This window comes from Benincasa hispida, chromosome 7, assembly GCF_027475165.1.
Source record: "Benincasa hispida cultivar pf3 chromosome 7, pf3_genome.v1.1, whole genome shotgun sequence".
Classification (NCBI taxonomy): domain Eukaryota; kingdom Viridiplantae; phylum Streptophyta; class Magnoliopsida; order Cucurbitales; family Cucurbitaceae; genus Benincasa; species Benincasa hispida.
The window spans coordinates 30,732,602-30,750,979 of record NC_143484.1 but is presented as its reverse complement, the minus strand read 5'-3'; the positions used below and the strand labels follow the sequence as shown (position 1 = coordinate 30,750,979).

Genomic DNA, 18,378 nt, shown 5'->3' with positions numbered 1-18,378 from the left:
CATGCAGCTCAGAAGCATAGTATTAAATTTCTCTCGACTTGTTGAGATTTCTATAATTTTATAGACTCGTTACTGACATGAGAGGTGAATCGATATTTTCATTGTAAAATTAAAAAAAAAAAAAAATCACGAAACATACAAAAAAATGTGCAACAAAATATTACTAATGTAGATACAATATAAATAACATACATGTTAAGTTGTTCAAAGAGCACGTCTATAGTTCATACAAAGTTGAACAGTATTTCAATTTGCCTGCTGATATTTTTCAGGAGGCTTGTAGTTAGAAAGCTTCTTTCTAGTCGATTGTAATTCATGTTTATATCTTTTCTTTTTCTCTCCTTTGGAGAATTAGTCTCTCTTAATCTTTTATTCATTTTCAAACACGAGATTTTTCTTTGACGTAAGAGTAACTATCAATTACGAGTTTTATTTTACATTAGAACTCTTTTCCTCTCTTAAATTGAAAGCTACTAACTTTAAATTTAATCGAGTGCAAGACCGCAAATTCTCGTCAATAATAAATTTAATTATGTTTTAAATACGAAAAATCAGTAGAGATTAATTTGAATATTATTTAAATGATTTCAAAAGTTACAATTTAGGCTTGTATAAGTTTTTGTAGACAAACTAGCTTCGAAAGTCGTTGCAAAGAAAATTGTGAATCTAGTAACAAAAGAAAGATATTTTAGAAGGCTTGGACAAAAATGGTAAAAGGGTTCGAACAAGCTCAATCCTTTTCCTTATGTATGTACAGATAAGAATATCGTAAAAGAGTGACCTAAATCTTGATTTAGAAGTACAAAAAATGAAGCATTTGCCTTTTGTGGTAAAACAAAACACCAAGCAAATGCCAAATGGTATGAGTCTAAATCTTTAAATAAAAGAGATTTGTGAAACAGATGGAAGCTCAAGATCCGGGTAAAACGAAACTCGAAATTAGCATGGAAAATGAGTAAACTCCTGCCTACATGTAAAACCCGGATTCGGCGTCGTCTGCGCCTGTTGATGATATACACGTTAAGAAAACAAACAATGTCAAGAACAAAGATTGTATAGTTAGTAGGCATCATTTATTACAATTCATCTTTTCGAGGTTGTTTATCATCATTGCGAAGCCAGAAGAGCCAACGAAACAATGATAACTTACTCGGTTCGGGTGGCGGCATTGGTTCTTCCCCATTCAAAGTGCACAGCGTGTTGAAATCATGTTCAAGATGAGGAGCCACAATTTTATCCTGCAAAAGATGTCAATTTAAGATTATCATTCCGTGGTAACAAAATACTTGCATAATTCAAAACAGAGGTCATAATTCTTACCTTAAACATTTGGAAGGAGCAAAAATCTGAACCATCACAACCCTATTCATCCAAATACAAAAAATAATGTTAGAATACCATCTAACGAGAAAACTCAAAGAAACCAAAAGAACACAAAGATAGTAACATATTGCAATATCAAGTGAAGTTACAATACACCAATAGTCTTTCAAGAAGGCTATCTTTCTCCCAAAGTCCCCCGATGAAAACTCTCACCAAAATCATCTACACCCTCTAAGGTCCATAACTCCCTTTATTAATAGCCAAAAATACCACTAGATAAACCCTCTTACTAATATCATACCAATCTGGCACATATATATTTAATTAGTATTCTTACAAATTCTTGAACAACCTAAAAGATCAGCAAGAAAAGTCAAGAATAGAAAACATTGAGAAGAAAATCCAACCTTAGAATCGAATGATCAATGAATGTAGTTCTTAAAGCAAAATAACATTAAGGTCCCATTAGAAAATGATTTCATTTTTAATTTTCTATTTTTTAAATTCATGTTTGTTTACTCATAGTTTTTTCTTTCTTTTTTTTGATATTCGTGAGTGTCCAAACCAACTTGCTTACTTGTTTACTTATAGTTTTCTTAATATAGTTTTCACATTTCCTAAAAAAAAATATTTAAATTCTTTGTCAAATTTTAAAAACAAATAAAAAAAAGGAAAAAAAAAATTAGCTTTGTCTTTGAAAACCGTGGTAGAAAGTGAGAACAAAATAAAGAAACCTATACGGATGGAAGTGGTCTTTCTAAGCATATTTTCAAAACCCAACAGATTGGGGGGGAGGGGGGTGGTTATGCATTAATGACATAAGCATGGAATTTTTATGGAAGTCCAAACATGAGCTATAAATAAGAAATGATACGAGACTTCGAGTGATTGCAAGGGCACTAACCGGCATTGCTATGGGTTCTTCATTATGCAAGACTCGCACAAAGTACTCGTCCGCCGACGAGTTAGCGGGGCAGCTATAGAGAACCAGCATGTTATTACCAGCAAAAGGTGCAACAGCGCTTCCCTTCCAGATTCTAGTAGCTGGAGGCCGTGGAGGAAGTTGCAAGGACTGCTCCTTTTGGATTCGTTTAAACACTGTTATATTCAGATAACAAAAAAGTCCAAAACTGAGAAAAGGGAATGAATAAATATAAGTGCTTTGGTCATACAAAAAAACCACTTGCCATGTCCTTCTCCTTCAAGGAAGAGCCCGAGCAAACATGTGAATGGAAGTATAGTTTCAGCATGCGCGAAACGAAGTCTTGCCTTCTCATAGCTGCCAGGAGCTTGATTTTCTACCAGCAACAGAATATGAAAAACATAGTAAGACAGTTAAGAAACTCTACTAAATAATTTCCAGCATTGACCATTCAGATGTGTGTATAAATACCTTCTTTGGCTGTGATAGCATTCTCCATGGATTGAACAATATCTTCCAACAAAGGAACTCCCATTTTATAGTTTAATGAATTGCCATAACCCTTCAATATAAACACCTCCATATCATCCGTCCACTCCAACAAAGCAACCTGAGCACATAAGACAGAGATTGCAAAGCTGAGAATCAAGAAATGCAGAACCTACCAAACGTGATAAAGGCAGCTTGCACAGCTGAACCAAAATCACTCCACAAAAGGTTGTATACAAGTGGATTAGAAAGAACTGTAAAATCTGATCATCTTGGTTGATAAATCTTCCGTGGTACAAGCTAACCTTGTATACGAGCTCACTGGTCATTCAAGCTAACCTATATGTGTGTTAGCGACTCCGCCGTGGGAAGAGCCGCTTCTTTCTTGATAGGGGGGGCTTCTATTCACCAACACAGACTAAAAGTGCTCTCCGAACCGTGCTGGATAGTCACCCATCACACGGCTCTCAAACCCAACCCGTGGTGGATCCCGGTTTAGGTATTGTTCCTCCAATGATCGTAGTACCAAGTACTTCTTGCCGAGCTCTCATATGATCTGATTTATAAGTAAGCATCTCTTGCATCCCCCACTCCCGTCCCGGGGCGCTAAGGGGCTTTTGTTTTTGGAACAGACGGCAGTGTTTTACTGACGCCTCGAATCAAACTTTTGTTGTGACATGCTATGTTTTCTCCCCCATTGCTAGTAGGTTGATGGGTCGCACACCCGGCACACATGTTTTGGCCTTGTGTGTCCATAACTCAAAATAGGTGACCTAACGGCTGCCGCCCGTGGCATATCGCGCGTAACAAATCCTTATTAAGTAATGGGTTTTTAAGGGGGCCTGCTTACGGGCCAGGCGTCTCTCTGACCTGATAACTAGTATCGCCCCATCTCTTTCTCTCTGTTCTTTTAAGAAAATGCACTTCTCTCCAACTATTTGTAGCTTGATTTTCCATCCAACCCTTTTCAGATTCGTATGATGGCATACATAAATATAGATCCATATTCTCTGTTCCTTTTAATAAAAGCTAAATTTAGTTAGATATATACATAATGAGATGAGAAGTAATAAGCTCTACTTGCAACATGAAATATGAGGACCTTTAACAAACATTTAAAACCAAATCGTACCATTAACATGACAGTAAATAATAAGTAAGACTGATAATCCAGGTACCTCCGAAGGGCTGAACAATCCACAAGCTTGATCCGTTATGTCCAATAAGGATGCTTCCTGCAGATGAAGGACAGGGGATTCTCTTAGGATCATAAATGTTTTCTTAGAAAAATCCCCATTTTCAATATCATCGTCAAATAAAAGATTAGCTTGTTACTTTGCAAGCATACCCCAAGATAAAACAATGACTGTAAAATTTCAAAATCCATTTTCAATATCCTTGAACCTGAATATTTTAGGGGGGCACTTTGACATTCCGTATTCCAAATATATGAATGAAAAATCACCTGCTTACAGAGAAACCAAAGAGATGAAATGTGCTGCTGGGTAAAATTTAGACCATAACGTTCAGAGAGTGACTTAGTTATATCATCAAGTACAGGTTCCTTAAGCTTGTCAACTTCAGGTTCCTGATTCTTCCTGTAATCCTGCATTGAAAATTGACAGCAACCAGTCAACCACTAAACATCTAACTAATAATGGCGGATTTAAGGCTTGAAAACAATTTAGTCAAGTCTAAAGTAATAAACATTGACCTACTGAAATTTAAACAGGTAGAAATAAATCGATAAAAGTTCTGGAATTAACATTCAGAAAATTCTAGGACAATGATGAACACGAGATGGATGTGATATCAATGAATTTGTACATTTAATGCTTTCAAAATGCTTCCATTCAACATGAGATTTAGATACCATCGTTACAAAATATGAATTTTCGAAATTCTTCATCAACTGGAAAAATCTTTTGTTCTCCCTTTAAATGGGACGTCTTTGTATCTTTAGATAATAATTTCATTCATCAATGAAATAGTTTCATCATCTTAATCATTTGTCTTTCTCTACTTTGCATTTCCTCATCTTTATCATTTGTCTTTCTTTAAAACTTGCTCGTTCTCTGATTTTTTGGTTTGGTCGGGGAGCTCTGTCTCCTATTCTTTCGAGTTCCATTTTCATTTAACCAATAGGGAGATGACTGAGGTTGCCTCTCTTCTATCTTTGTTGGAAGAGTGCAATTTTAGGGAGGGGAGAAGGGATGATCGTGTCTGAAGCGGATGTTAGCTCTCTTCTATTGAACCAGTAGAGGAGAACGTAGGTTGCCTGCCTCTCTTCTATGGAAGGCTTTTCTTGTAAGTCTTTCTTTAGGTCGCAGTTGGATCCCTCTCCTATTAGTGAGTTGGTCTTTGATGTGGTTTGCAGGATTAAGATTCTAAGAAAATCAAGTTCTTCACCTGACAAGTTTTGCTAGGTCGAGTAAATACTTTGGATAGGTTTATTAGGAAGATGACCTCGTCAATGAGTCCTTTCTGTTGTATTCTTTGTCGGAATGTGGAGGAAGACCGAGATCACCTTTGCGGCTGCCAATTTGCAAGGTCTATGTGGATTTGTTTCTCGTAGGAGTTTGATGTTCAGACAGTTGGCCAAAGGGATATTTGTATGATGATTGGGTAGTTTCTACCTTTCAAAGAGAGGTCATTTTTCGTGGTTTGATGGGGTGTGTGTTGTATTGTGGGATATTTAGAGGAGAGAAATAATAGTGTTCAGAGGTATGGATAGGACCTTAGAAAGGTTTCATATTTTGCTTTGGGCTTCGGTTTCAAAGTTTTTTGTAATTATTCCCTAGGTAACATCTTACTTAGTTGGAAACCCTCTCTTTAGAGGACGTATAGTTGGAAACTCTCTTTAGAGGGGGTGTTTTGTGGATTGTTTTTTTGTATGTCCTTGTGATTCTTTCATTTTTTTTTTTTTTTTCTCAATGAAAGTTGTTGATTCTATTTATTAAAAAAAAAAATGAAGAAGAAGAAGAAGAAGAAGAAAGAAAGAAAAAAATACATCGAAATAGTTTCTCGTTTAAAAAATTATTGTTTATTTTTACATTTTTTTTAATCATCCATCATCACATGCTCAAGTTTTAAACACCTGCAAGAAATTAAAGGCATGTAGAAAGACTAATGAAAAATAACATTTAAATATATGTTTAAGAGAGTACGAGTTCTAGATTTTCCATTCACAAACAAAATAATAATACATAACAGTAACAGAAGTGCAAAATAGTAAACAAAAGTATGATTTTAATGAAAATAGTAATACAAATTTTGGCACATATAAACTACAGAATTCAGAAATGAGAAGATATTAAGAATTCGTAAGTACCTCATATCTCCGACAGCAATCAAAAAACCTAAGCATCGTATCACTGGCACGACTCTCACTGACCACAGAAAAAGCTCGATGACGATCTGATCCAAGGCTTCCTCGCCCACTGAATAGCCCCATACCAAATGCCACAGCACTAGCTGATGCCCGAGGAATCTAATTATTCATGGGTGAATGAACATAAGCATACAGTTTATGGTTCAAACAAATAAATGGAACTCCAAGTCTATATCCTCCTAATTCATCAATAATTAGTTTGTAACAATTAAAAAATAAGAGGCGGACAACACAAACAATGCCAAAAGCGAAAATAACCTGAGTTGCTCTGATTGTATATACGTTGGGGTGATAATCATCACTAAACAAGTCAGAAAACAATTTTCTTGTTCGGATTCCAAGATCATACAATTCTTTCTCTCCTTCTGGAATTAATTCTCCACCATTCACTTTTTCTCTCCAAGGAGATTTCCATCCCTTCATCCAGGAAGGAACTTTATGCAGAGACAAGCCATTTCCTACAGCAGATTTTAAAAGCGTCTCTAACTGATTTTCCAAGTTGTTTAACTCTCTGATCCGTTTTTTGGTTGGAGCACGAGTTCCGTGCCTAGCCTGAGAAAAAATAAACCACTAAATCTATTCATTTCTTTGGAATCTTTAGTTTTCAAAGAATTGTAGATGAGTCGAATCAAGCATTGTTATTCAAAAGCTTGCAAATAAACCATGCAAAAGAATCTGGTATAGAATTCCAAGCTATGCAATAAAGTACTGATACATTCACATATGCACCAAAAAACACATACTCTGCGAGAATCAGTGGCAGGAAACCAATCCTGAATACCTCCCCTTCTATAGCGAACATGAAGGTATCATTTGCCATTAGAAGTTCATACAAGAAGCCTAATACATATCGACCAAAGAGAAAACTTTGGAGTCAACTGATATGACACAGATGAAAAATCAATCTTAAGTAGGCATACATGATACACTCCAATCATTCATAATCTATCAATAAAATTCTGAAATATAAATCTTTTACTTCCACATAATGCTTTTACGCTGGCAAACCACTATAACTCCCTATCAAAAAGCATCATGGAAGATAATTAACCTTAACCAAATTGTTGTCTGGAAACCAACAAGTTTGGAATATAACTTACCACAAGATTTAAATGAATTGGAACACATCCATCAGGAGCGGGAACATAGTTACTATTACGACCACCTTTCGCTGCACCATATCTGTCCAGAAACATCAATATTAGAAGTTAGCTTTTTTACTGTGGCATTGTACTTCATGACTATTAAAAACTGCATCGCGCTTGTGCAGAAAACATAGGGCATGGTCATTTTTTTTCCTAATAAGATTCTAAGAAACAACTTTTTTTTGTTGATATTTGAAAAATAACAAGAACAATACACACAAAAACCCCTCTAGGCTGCCCGCAAGTTGCTTGCAGCTTAAGAATACAAAAATACAAAAAGTTTCAATATCAAACTAGTAAGCCCCTCAATTGTCCATACAAATCAAACTTGCAACCTAAAGTAACCAGAAAGCTTTCCAATTACAAATAATCCCATTGACTGAATAATTAAGTAGATTTGGGAAAAAAAACTAAACATGACCTTCCAATTAGAAATATAGAACGTCATCCCAGAAGGCGGTCACAGTTGCATATAGTGGTAGGGTAATCTAAAATCAAGCTGTGGATACCTGTAATCGCTTACAAAGTCCAATCAATAAGTCTGTCTATTACAATAAGTCCAATCAATTAGTCCATCTTGTGTTGATAATTCCCATAAGTCCAATCAATAAGTCCATCTTGACATCCATCCTACTAGTTTCTTTTCTAATTCTTTTATTTCATTGATGCCTCTATAAACATTTATAGCACTTTCTTGCTCTTCGGCGGGCATTAGAAAGAACTAGTACTTCTGGTGGTGTTTTGTGTTAATAATTATTGAAAGAATGTGGTAAAGGATGCAAGAAGTGTTATGCTGTTATGTTTGATCATGTTTAATACTCATTATGGGAGGAAGTGAACCTACATTAGTTCCAGAGTGGTTGAGAAGTTCTGGAAGTCTTTCTGGGAGTGGATTGCAGCTCAACAATTTGCATCGTCTTCTTCTCACTCAGATATTTCTTCTCAAGCTCATTATTTGAGGAGTATAAATACAAAGAGCATTAGCGATATAGATAAACCACATTTTGATTTCTTGGATTGGTCATCTTCATCAAGCTCGAGGAGGAGTTCTAGCAGTGGCTCTGGGAAGAATGCTTAGAGTAGATTTAATAGGAATCATCGTGACAGAGACCCTGAGAAGGAGAAAGAAATGTCAAATCTTGAGGACCCCTGGGGTTAGACTTTTCTAGGCCTCTGGAAAACATATTTTCCAGAAGAGTTGAGAAGGAAACTTTGTGGCGTTCTCATTCAATGATATCTAGGGAGCAAGGTGATTTATTTCCTCAAAGAGTTGCTGTCAACTTTAAAAGTGGAGGCTATAATCGTAAGGCTAACAGTAATGGCTTTCATTCAGGAAGTACCACTAACGGTATCACTAATAAGGCTGTTTTGAACAAGGATTTTCCATCACTTTAATCAGAAGACAGGAAAGGAGGACCCGATGTAGGACGAGTTTCATCTCCTGGCTTGACCACATCTGTTCAGAGCTTGCCTATTGGAAGTTCAACTTTGATTGGCAGGGAGGGATGGACATCAGCTCTGGCTGAGGTGCCAACTATAGTCACAGGCTCTCCGGCTGCTCCATCATCTGTTCAACAGACTGTTGCTGCCAATTCTGGCTTGGGGTCCCCAAATGCAACAACTCCACGTAAGATGGCTAAAGCTTTAACACAGGCACTAACAAGACCTCGTGCTACTTCTCAGTCAACTGAGTTATCTGTCAAGACACAAAGGCTTGAGGAATTGGCCATTACGCAGTCCAGGCAATTAATCCCACTAACGCCTTCGATGTCTAAAGTTTTGGTTCTTAATTCTTTCGAAAAATCTAAGTCCAAATGAGCATCCAGAATTGCTGAAATGAATGTGCCTGGCAAGGGCGGTTAACAACAGCTCTCTCTGGTGTAAGATAATAGTCAGCCTCTTCGAGGTGGACAAATCAAGTCCGATTCTCCAAAGACCACTCATGGGAAGTTTCTGGTTCTCAAACCAGTATGGGAGAATGGTGTGTTAAAGGATGGCTGAAATCATATAATTGATATTAAAAAATCAAATGCATGATCAGGCCATTGACCTTTCTTGCCAATTTCTCATGTGCATTCGTGGAAGGAGATGAAGCTAAATTTTAAAATACGGAATTTCTAAATTTCTATTTCAATCGTCTAATCGGAATCATGACTACTGTTCAAAACAGGATTCAAACAAACACATCGAAATCCAGAGATGTTGCCGATGGATTAAATCATCAGTCATCCACACAAATAACTAAATCAACACAAAACAAATACAAAAATAGATTGAGAAAAAGAAAAAAAAACAATTCAGACAGCACAAAATCCACAAAATAGATGAGAAACCTGGTAACAGTGGACAAATGTTGCTTTACACCGAACGATAGCTCCCCGGCTCTCGAATTAGAGAATAGGAATAAGAAAATCAGAAGAAGAATCGCCATGAAAATTTTCTTCCTTGCTGCCATTCATTCATCAAAGCATGAATATAAACAAAACAAACAAGAAACCACCGAGAAACGCTCATTGAAGAGAAAAACTAGAAACTTTGACGATTTTATCCTTCCATTTTTGTTTCTGTGCCAGTTTTGCCCCCTTGAATCCAAAAATTGATGTAATTATTAATACTAATTAATGCTTTGTTATTTCACCCAATCAAATTTCAAATAATCGATTATTAGTGATGTCATACCAATGAATATTCTGCTATTGAAAAGTACTTGGGAGGTATTTTAGGGGGTTATTTAGATAGGGGTGGTTTTGAAAGTTAATTGGGAAAATGGGTGGTTTCCAACTCATTTAGGAAAAAGTTGGTGGGTTTTTTTGTCCATGTCAGAATGTGCCTCTCGAGGCGTATTCTGGAATTTTTTTTAAGCCCCGTACCTGCATTTAAAAAAAAATACAACCGTTCATTCGGAAATATTTTATTGTTTTTTTCCTCGTATGCCGCATTAATGCGTCTGCTGAACACGATCGTTTAGTAAATTACTATGCGATCGTTTAGTAAATTATACACGATCGCTTGGTAATTTATACACAATCGCTTAGTAAATCATCCACGATCGCTTAGGAATTTATACACGATCGCTTATAAATTATACACGATTGATTATAAATTATAGACAATCGCTTAGTATTATTTAAACAATTGCTTATTATTAGCCAAACGATTGCATAGTGGATATCGAAACGATCGTGGAACAGTTAGCTAAACGATCGCTTAGTATTCTCTAAACGATCGCTTAACAAAACCTAAACGATCGCTTAGTATTATCTAAACGATCGAATAACAAAACCTAAGCGATCGCTTAGTATTAGCCAAAAGATTGCTTTATAAATAGTACACGATCACGTAATAGATATCTAAAAGATCGTTTAATATTAGCCAAACGATCGCTTAGTATTCTCTCTGATCGCTTAGTAATATCTATCTGATCGCTTATTAATATCTATTCGATCGCTTAGTAATATCTATCTGATCGCTTAGTAATATCTAACCGATCGCTTAGTATTCTCTATCCGGTCGCTTAGTAATATCTATGATTGATTTGATAGTAATATTGCTATTTTGAGATTAAGAAATTACTATGATTGATTTGATATACTCGATATTAATTTTTAATTTCAAATTATTATTTTTGTTTAAAGTTGTTAGAAACTTATGCAAAAATATAGATATTAACTTTCGACTATTGTAAATAATTGAATTTCAAGTGCATTTTCGTAATTGAATTTCATTAATAAATTTAATCATATGTACAATGTTCTTTTATTCACGATTGGAAGAAGATCCTCTATTACACCTAGATCGATCATGTTGAGTGACATAGTGTCCACAATCGCCATGCCCTCTTACACTGGGTGGTTGACTTTCCTCTGGAAAGTGTATACCCTCACTACGTTATCGATATGTAACATACTGGTCATGGATATTTGGATGGACATGTGAAGTTTATCCTTCTTCCATGCATAGTGTACTGAAGGTTGTTGGAAAAAAACCAAATGTTGAGGGAGAAGACATCGTGGAAGTATATTGATCGACTGGCGTTGTAACACCCCGCACATTTTTTTAGTAATAATGTAATTTCAGTAACTTTATTATTTGGAATTTTAGTAATTGTTATTAGTTGGAGGGTATTTTTGGAATTTTGGACTTCATGCGGGAATTTAATTGTTTGTGTGAAAGTATTCAATTTGAAACTCAAATTGAAAATTAATAACAGAAATTAATTTTCTTTTGAAATGGAAATGAATGTAATAGTATAAAACGGAAAGGAATTAAATGTAATTATATTTACTTCCTTTTTTGTTTTATTATTATTATTATTATTATTATTATTATAAAAAGTCAAACCCCACCCCCCTTTTCTTTCTCACGTTCCTGAGCCCGTCCGACGCCGCCCAAAGTCACCGCGTCAGTTTCTTCTTCATGACCTCCGTCCACCACTGCTCAAGCGTCGTTCGCTTTTGCCGTCACTGGATCTATCGATTTGGGTAAGATTTCTGCCGTTTGGGTTTGTTTTCGGTTGATTCTTGAATACTCATTTATTTTTTGCATCAATTGGTTGATACCCATTGTGTTTCAACTTTGGATTCAAGTTTGTGAAGATATTGAGGTGTTGTTCAGTGAAGTTGGAGTTTGTTTTAGTGAGTTTTGGTAAGTTTTATGCTTTGATTACTCTTTTGTGGATTAATTTTGGTTGTTGAGAAATTTTGGTAAAGTCATTTGGAAGTGATTTTTGACGAATCTACATATGGATAATTTATTTGAGACATTGGTAGTGAAGTATGTATTTGATTCAAGCTTTAATCATGTAAGCCTAATCTCAAATTATGATTAGGGGGTTGATTCAAGAATTTCATTCAAGATGAAGAAGAGTTTGGTTTGCTAATTATTTGGACTTAAAATTGGAGGTTTGGAAGGTGAATTTGAATTGGACTACACCTTGGGTAAGGTTATCTGGAAATATTTTGTAATATTTGGGTGTTTGGAATTTGGCCTTAACTATTAATTTTAAAGTTTGGTTTATGTTTAGGCTTGATTAAGGATTCAAGAATTTCACAAAGATTCAATTGCTTTTTGGTTTGACCTAATATCAAGGTAAGTAATCTTACTACTGGAACTGCCCACGGGCCAGACATTAGATGTATGCTAGCATAATAAATGAATGTTATGGCAGAATGACAGCATGATAGACTGATAGTATAATATGACCAAAGTATGTTCTGGTACGAGATCTGAAATATTTAGTTGTGCACATAGACACTTGAATGTTAGTATGAGATGGTATGTGATTCCATGGTTGTATTTGATCTGATGATGTTGAGGTATACATGTATGTTGTAGAACCATGATGTTGAGGTATATGTGTATGTTGTAGATCCATGATGTTGAGGTTTATATGTATGTCATAGATTCGTATAGTGATGATTATGATGTTGAGACTGTGCAAATGTCTTTATTTATTAGTTAGATGCCCATTAGATTTTGTGTTTCCTTCGGGATTCACCAGTTTGTGTTTCCTTCGGAATTCACTAGTTTGTATTTCCTTCGGGACTCATCAGTTTGTGTTTCCTTCAGGACTCACTAGTTTGTGTTTCCTTTGGGATTCACCAGTTTGTGTCTCCTTCGGGATTCACCAGAGGTAGTAGGCATACTTAACTACAGTAGGATAGGACTCAGTCTCCTTCTTGTTTTATGTGTGTATGTATCCCATGAGAACTAGAGCAGTGTATATGTTTCACCAAAGGTGGGTATCTAAAGGACATAGATGCCTAGCCTGACCCCAGTAGTGGGGTTACTTACTGAGTATTTTATACTCATTCTTTCTCATGTTGTTGTTTCAGATAAGGGTAGAGATACACGGGTGATGGACAAGCGGAACTCGTGATCGAGCCACTGGGACTAGTTTTTACGCTTCCGCATCATGAAATTTAGAGTTATTTTCATGTTTCTCTCAACTTTTAGTTTTGATGTTTAAAATTTACGTTCATACTTATTTATTATCCTTTATGATTTCTGGGTACCCTACTATTGTTTTAATATTTGAATTTAATGAAAGTCTTTTGAACTTACCTTATTTAATCAACATTTATTTCACCATAACAGAGTGTCGTTTTGAGTTCCATGCATGCATGTATTTAGTAACGACCTAACTTAAGTCCTAGTGGGTCGGGTCGTTAAAGGCATTGTTGGATATTCATTCTAAACATTAGGTTGAATAGGAACATCCTAATATCTTGCCGGATCACATTGTTCTTCCATTGGAACGTCGCCATCGAAATATCGCACTCGATATATCGAGGTAAGTCTACGCAAGACTCTTTGAGTAGATATTGACAAATTTGGAAGCTCAGCCTGAAAAAGAATTGAATAACAAGTTGATGACTTTAAAATTTATTTTGGTGTGTAATGAAGAAATAAAATCAAACAATCATAGTAAACAATACTCATACCAACAAGTGATAGGATGCTTCTGCTTTAGTTATGTACAGCCTGCTCACAGTGGAATACCATTCAATATATCCAGGCTCAGTACCTACACCATTGTTAATAGGAGGTCCATTAACAACCAAACAATGTCGATTTTCCCAGATTGTAATTTGAGGAGCCAGATATGCAATCCAGTCTCGCTCATGCTTGCCCCTTAGATCGTGTGAAAGAAGTCGAGCCTCCATGTTGCAAGGTTGAGGAATTTGTTGCAACATCCCAAATTGATGCATCACACGATCTAGGTGATGCCACTTCACAACGAAGAAGCATATGAGTGGACATTTGGATGTCCATATCTCATTACCATCAAGACAGTATGGCGGCAATAGTTGGATCAGATGATTATATGGCTCCCAAATAATCTGCATGCATATGTGTCAAAAAATGAATTAACTAGAAGATTGAAATATTATGAATATATGATATATGAATTAATAAAATACTACCTGGTTAGGCATATGTGTATCGAGTATGTGCCTATGTTGTACTAGAACATGTGTAGGTGCTCTAGTTACAGAATAGTTGTTATTCCATCTACAACAATCAGAAGTTAAATTTTAGCTATTAGTATTTTCATAATGAAAACAACAATAATGCTTACCTTACTGCAAGTGGTCTATCGCCTAAGTTATGCTTGTGTCTATGGAGTCGTTGAGGCGCTAGAAGAGGAAATCGATCCCATGTCCAAATTTGTAGCAATAAAAGTGGGCTGCAATGTCTTTTCCATCTATAACTGCACCCTTACATAGTTTCCTATACAACCATGCAAGACATCCAGCACTCCAACTGTAAGTCCTAGCAACATCAAAATCCATAAAGAGAGGAAGATACATCAGGTGCACTCTTCTGTTGGATTTGTCGGGAAATACCAATCCTCCAATCAATGTGAGAATATATGCTCAAGCATATCGTTGCAGGTCCTCTTCATCTACATGGTCTGGTAGATGGCTAAAGTTGTTAAATTTATCAACTAACCATGGAAGGATTAGATGACCTCCCTTAAGAACGGCGTCATTCGTGGTACGCCTAAGAGAAGGCCACAAATTTGTTTCCAGACATAATTTAGAGACCTGATCAATGATTTTTCATTAATCGGCAGTCTAAATTGGATGGCTACATCTTGAAGTGTAATTGTACACTCTCCATGCAACATGTGGAAAGTGTGTGTCTCCTGGCGCCATCGTTCCACTAATGTCGTTATCAGATGTCAGTCTAGTTGTATAAATTTTATACAAGAGACTCCGTAGAATCTGGCAGCCCGTAGATAGTTCAATATACGAGGGTCTGGGTACTCCTGCCTACGAATAATAGCCTCTCTTCGTTGAAAATGCATTGCATCGATATGCTCGTCTTCCTAAACAGCCTCAGATCTATGATTGCGCCATAAGTACAAAACCGAGTCATTGTATGGCCCTGCGGTAACATCCCCGTCCATCTGATCCCATAAAAACAATATTTAATTTAGTAAAAATCAATGTGATTACAATAAAAAAAAAAATAATGTCGGTTAATAAAGAATACACCTTTCATTGTATAAATACAATCAATAAATACAATGACAATTAATAAAAAATACACCCTTCATTATATAAATACAATTAATAAAGAATACACCATTCATTGTATTAATACAATCGATAAACACAATCAATTAATAAAGAATAAATAAGTAAATGAAGTTACAATCAATTAAATATAATGAGAATTAAAAATAAATAACTAAGTCGCATCACGAGCTCGATTGGGACAATTTCGCCTATTATGCCCTTATTGTCTGCAAATTGTGCATCGTGTCTTGTAACGTTCCCTCCAATCCATCTTGTTTTGCATGCGAGAAGTACACGGTCTGCAACCTTCCTAACTCGTGATTCCTTTGGATAAATAGTTGGGAAGTTAGGATCAGGCCAATATTTTTTATCAGGGATGGGCTCGAACTGGGGTGAATAACATGCCAGATAGGTGGGAATTTTGTAATATCTTCAATGTAGTGAAAGTAGTTTACCCCAATGGTCTTACACGCAACCATAGCGTGAGAACAAGGGATTCCAAAACTCTGCCACTTATTGCATGTGCATGTTATTTCACTTAACTTTACTCGGTATGTGTTTCCACCCTTTAGTGTTATTGGGTTGATTGAGGTGGTGACTTCACACAACCCTGTTTGATGGTCAAATATGTTGACGGAATGTTTGGTTGCACGTTGTTCCCAACAACTTAGTTTCTTTACCGCATACCTATGAAAAATACGACAATTACTTAGAATACCTCGATAGTTAGTATAAAAACATGGGTAAATAAGATGTGAATAATTTACCTCGTAAAACACTCTCTCGATTCAAAGGCAGCCTCTATTTCTACACGACGAGCAGCGAAATAAGCAATAGTTCGGTAGAATGTTGCTTGGACTAGTGCAGTGATCGGTAGCTTTCTGGCTCCTTTCTTAACAACATTTGTACTTTCAGCCACTTTCATGGTTAGCCATCCATAACGATGACCACCATCATGTGACTGTGTCCACTGCTTAGGATCTATGGAAGCAAAATATCGTAAGTAATTAGGATTTGCTGTTTCAAGTTCGGCCATACAGTCATTACACTTCCGAACTTGAAAATTTGATCCTGCACTATACACCAAACTCTTCAATAAACTATTTTTGAACTTGTTGTTAAAATTACTCGCCACATCTCGCAAGCAGAATTTGTGGTGTACTCCAACCCAATCGTTGCTAGGGTTTCTGATTGCATATATAATGCCTTTCTGTCTATCTGAAATTAGACACATTCCTTCTCTTCTATGCACCACATGATCCCATAAATTTCTCAAAAACTAGCCCCACGAGTTAGCACTTTCCTCCGATACAATGGCATATGCAATCAGATAAACGTGACCATTTGCATCTACTGATGTAGTTATTAACAATGTTCTTTCATACTTCCCATATAAATGGGTTCTGTCAATTTGAAGTAGTGGCCTGCAATGCTTGAAACCCTTGATAACAGGTCCAAACGACCAAAACACGCTACTGAATATTACAAGCCTTTCATCACAATCCACCTCATTTAGCCTCCAATAGATGATTGTACCGGGGTTTGTGATTTGCAAGATATTCATCCATTTGGGCAGCAAATTGTATGATTCGATCCAATCTCCGAATATTTTCAAAATTGCCTTTCTTTTTCCGTCCCATATTTTCCAATAACTGACGGAATAACCATATTGTTTCAAGATAATATCTTGTAATGTTTTGATGTCAACTGACTGATTTTTTTTCACTATGCTGCTTACCTCAGATGCAATTAGATTTGAGTCCAATTGATTGTGATCCTGACTCAGTCTTGCAATACACAAGAATGTGGGTCATTGTACTGGGTGATTTCAAATTTACCGTGTTTTTTACAGCAAACAGCGTGAAGTCTCCACGTGCACCCATTGCCATATCTCATACACCTGACATCCTATGTTGTTTTCTTCGACTCAATGACTTCAAAATTTTGATGTTGAATGATTGAATAGTTTTTCACTGAATTTTTAAAATCCAATTTAGAATTGAATATCATCCCCTTAAATAGTAAATTAGACCCCATATTACTGTCATCCCCCGTTGTCAAATCGGGTTCAATGGTCATCTCGTTCAGGTCTATCTCAGTAAATGTTTCGGGGACTTCATGTACGCCATAAAATTAACCAGATAGTCCATCTAGATCAATATCATCATCATTTATTTCAACTTCTTCGTCGTTTGTGGCAGTATTAGATCACACTGCTCATCCTCCACAACATGGCTTTCCATCTGAAGTAGTTTCAACTTCTTCTCTCGTTGATGCTGGACTTGGGACACTGGGTTGGAATATGTACAGTTCAACTCTATTTGGAGGGTATGGAGCGTTGCTCATCATGAACCGTACATCAGTCTCACTTCGTAATGAGATAGAGATATAAAAAGTAGATCCCGCTACATAACTACTATATATAAATATTACTTCTACCACATCATCTCTATTTATGGATAATGCATCACATAATTCATCGATTAATATGTTGAAGTCAACTTGACGATGCATGTTTATAAGAAGAGATGGTTGCATATCATATTCTATCCCGTTTGGCCCATTAACAATGTTTCCGTGCATATAACATAAAAATTCCACAATGTCCATCATAGTTTGGCAAATGCAATCTGATATTTATAATAATATTTATAAGTATACATTAGGCCAACAATATTAATGTGTTATTACTATTCTTTTAATATGTACAAATAAATGAATGTTTTTTTAATAAACAAACAAAATATTAATATATGCATCATCATTTGACCAGAAATCATTGATAAATATTCTTTTATATTGACATGAATTTTTGTTCTTTAATCATCAGAAAATTTACAACAACACAATATTACTAAAAATAACATTAACATTCATTATTCAATAATGAATACATTATTCCAAATAATTGGTAAATAACTATATACATACCTTTTAAATGACTTGATTGTAGAGTTTTCTCAGAAACACCGTACAAAAAAAAAAGTCAATACAAAATTATGGATATTTTTTTACTATGTAATATTTTTTTTACTAAAATAATAAACATTAGGAACATATTAATAATTTTACATTATTAAT

The 18,378-nt window shown here is 35.7% G+C and overlaps 1 protein-coding gene and 1 pseudogene across 2 annotated transcripts; one reads left to right on the top strand and one right to left on the bottom strand.

Annotated features, from left to right (window-relative positions):
* Positions 1–667: 667 nt before the first annotated feature.
* Positions 668–9,848, bottom strand: LOC120081561 (histidine acid phosphatase family protein). Of its 2 annotated transcripts, XM_039036556.2 has the most exons (12): positions 9,604–9,848; positions 7,226–7,307; positions 6,384–6,677; positions 6,066–6,224; positions 4,200–4,340; positions 3,913–3,969; positions 2,717–2,855; positions 2,511–2,621; positions 2,228–2,421; positions 1,321–1,362; positions 1,151–1,238; positions 668–1,002 (listed from the first exon to the last, which is right to left on the bottom strand). In XM_039036556.2, the coding sequence occupies exons 1-12, from the start codon at positions 9,723–9,725 to the stop codon at positions 968–970; spliced, it is 1,464 nt and encodes a 487-aa protein (XP_038892484.1). In that variant the 5' UTR covers positions 9,726–9,848; the 3' UTR covers positions 668–967. The 2 variants fall into 2 exon arrangements, with proteins under 2 accessions (XP_038892484.1, XP_038892483.1); XM_039036555.2 differs by having other exon boundaries at positions 852–1,238.
* LOC150035102 (uncharacterized) lies at positions 8,095–9,404 on the top strand (annotated as a pseudogene).
* Positions 9,849–18,378: the final 8,530 nt, after the last annotated feature.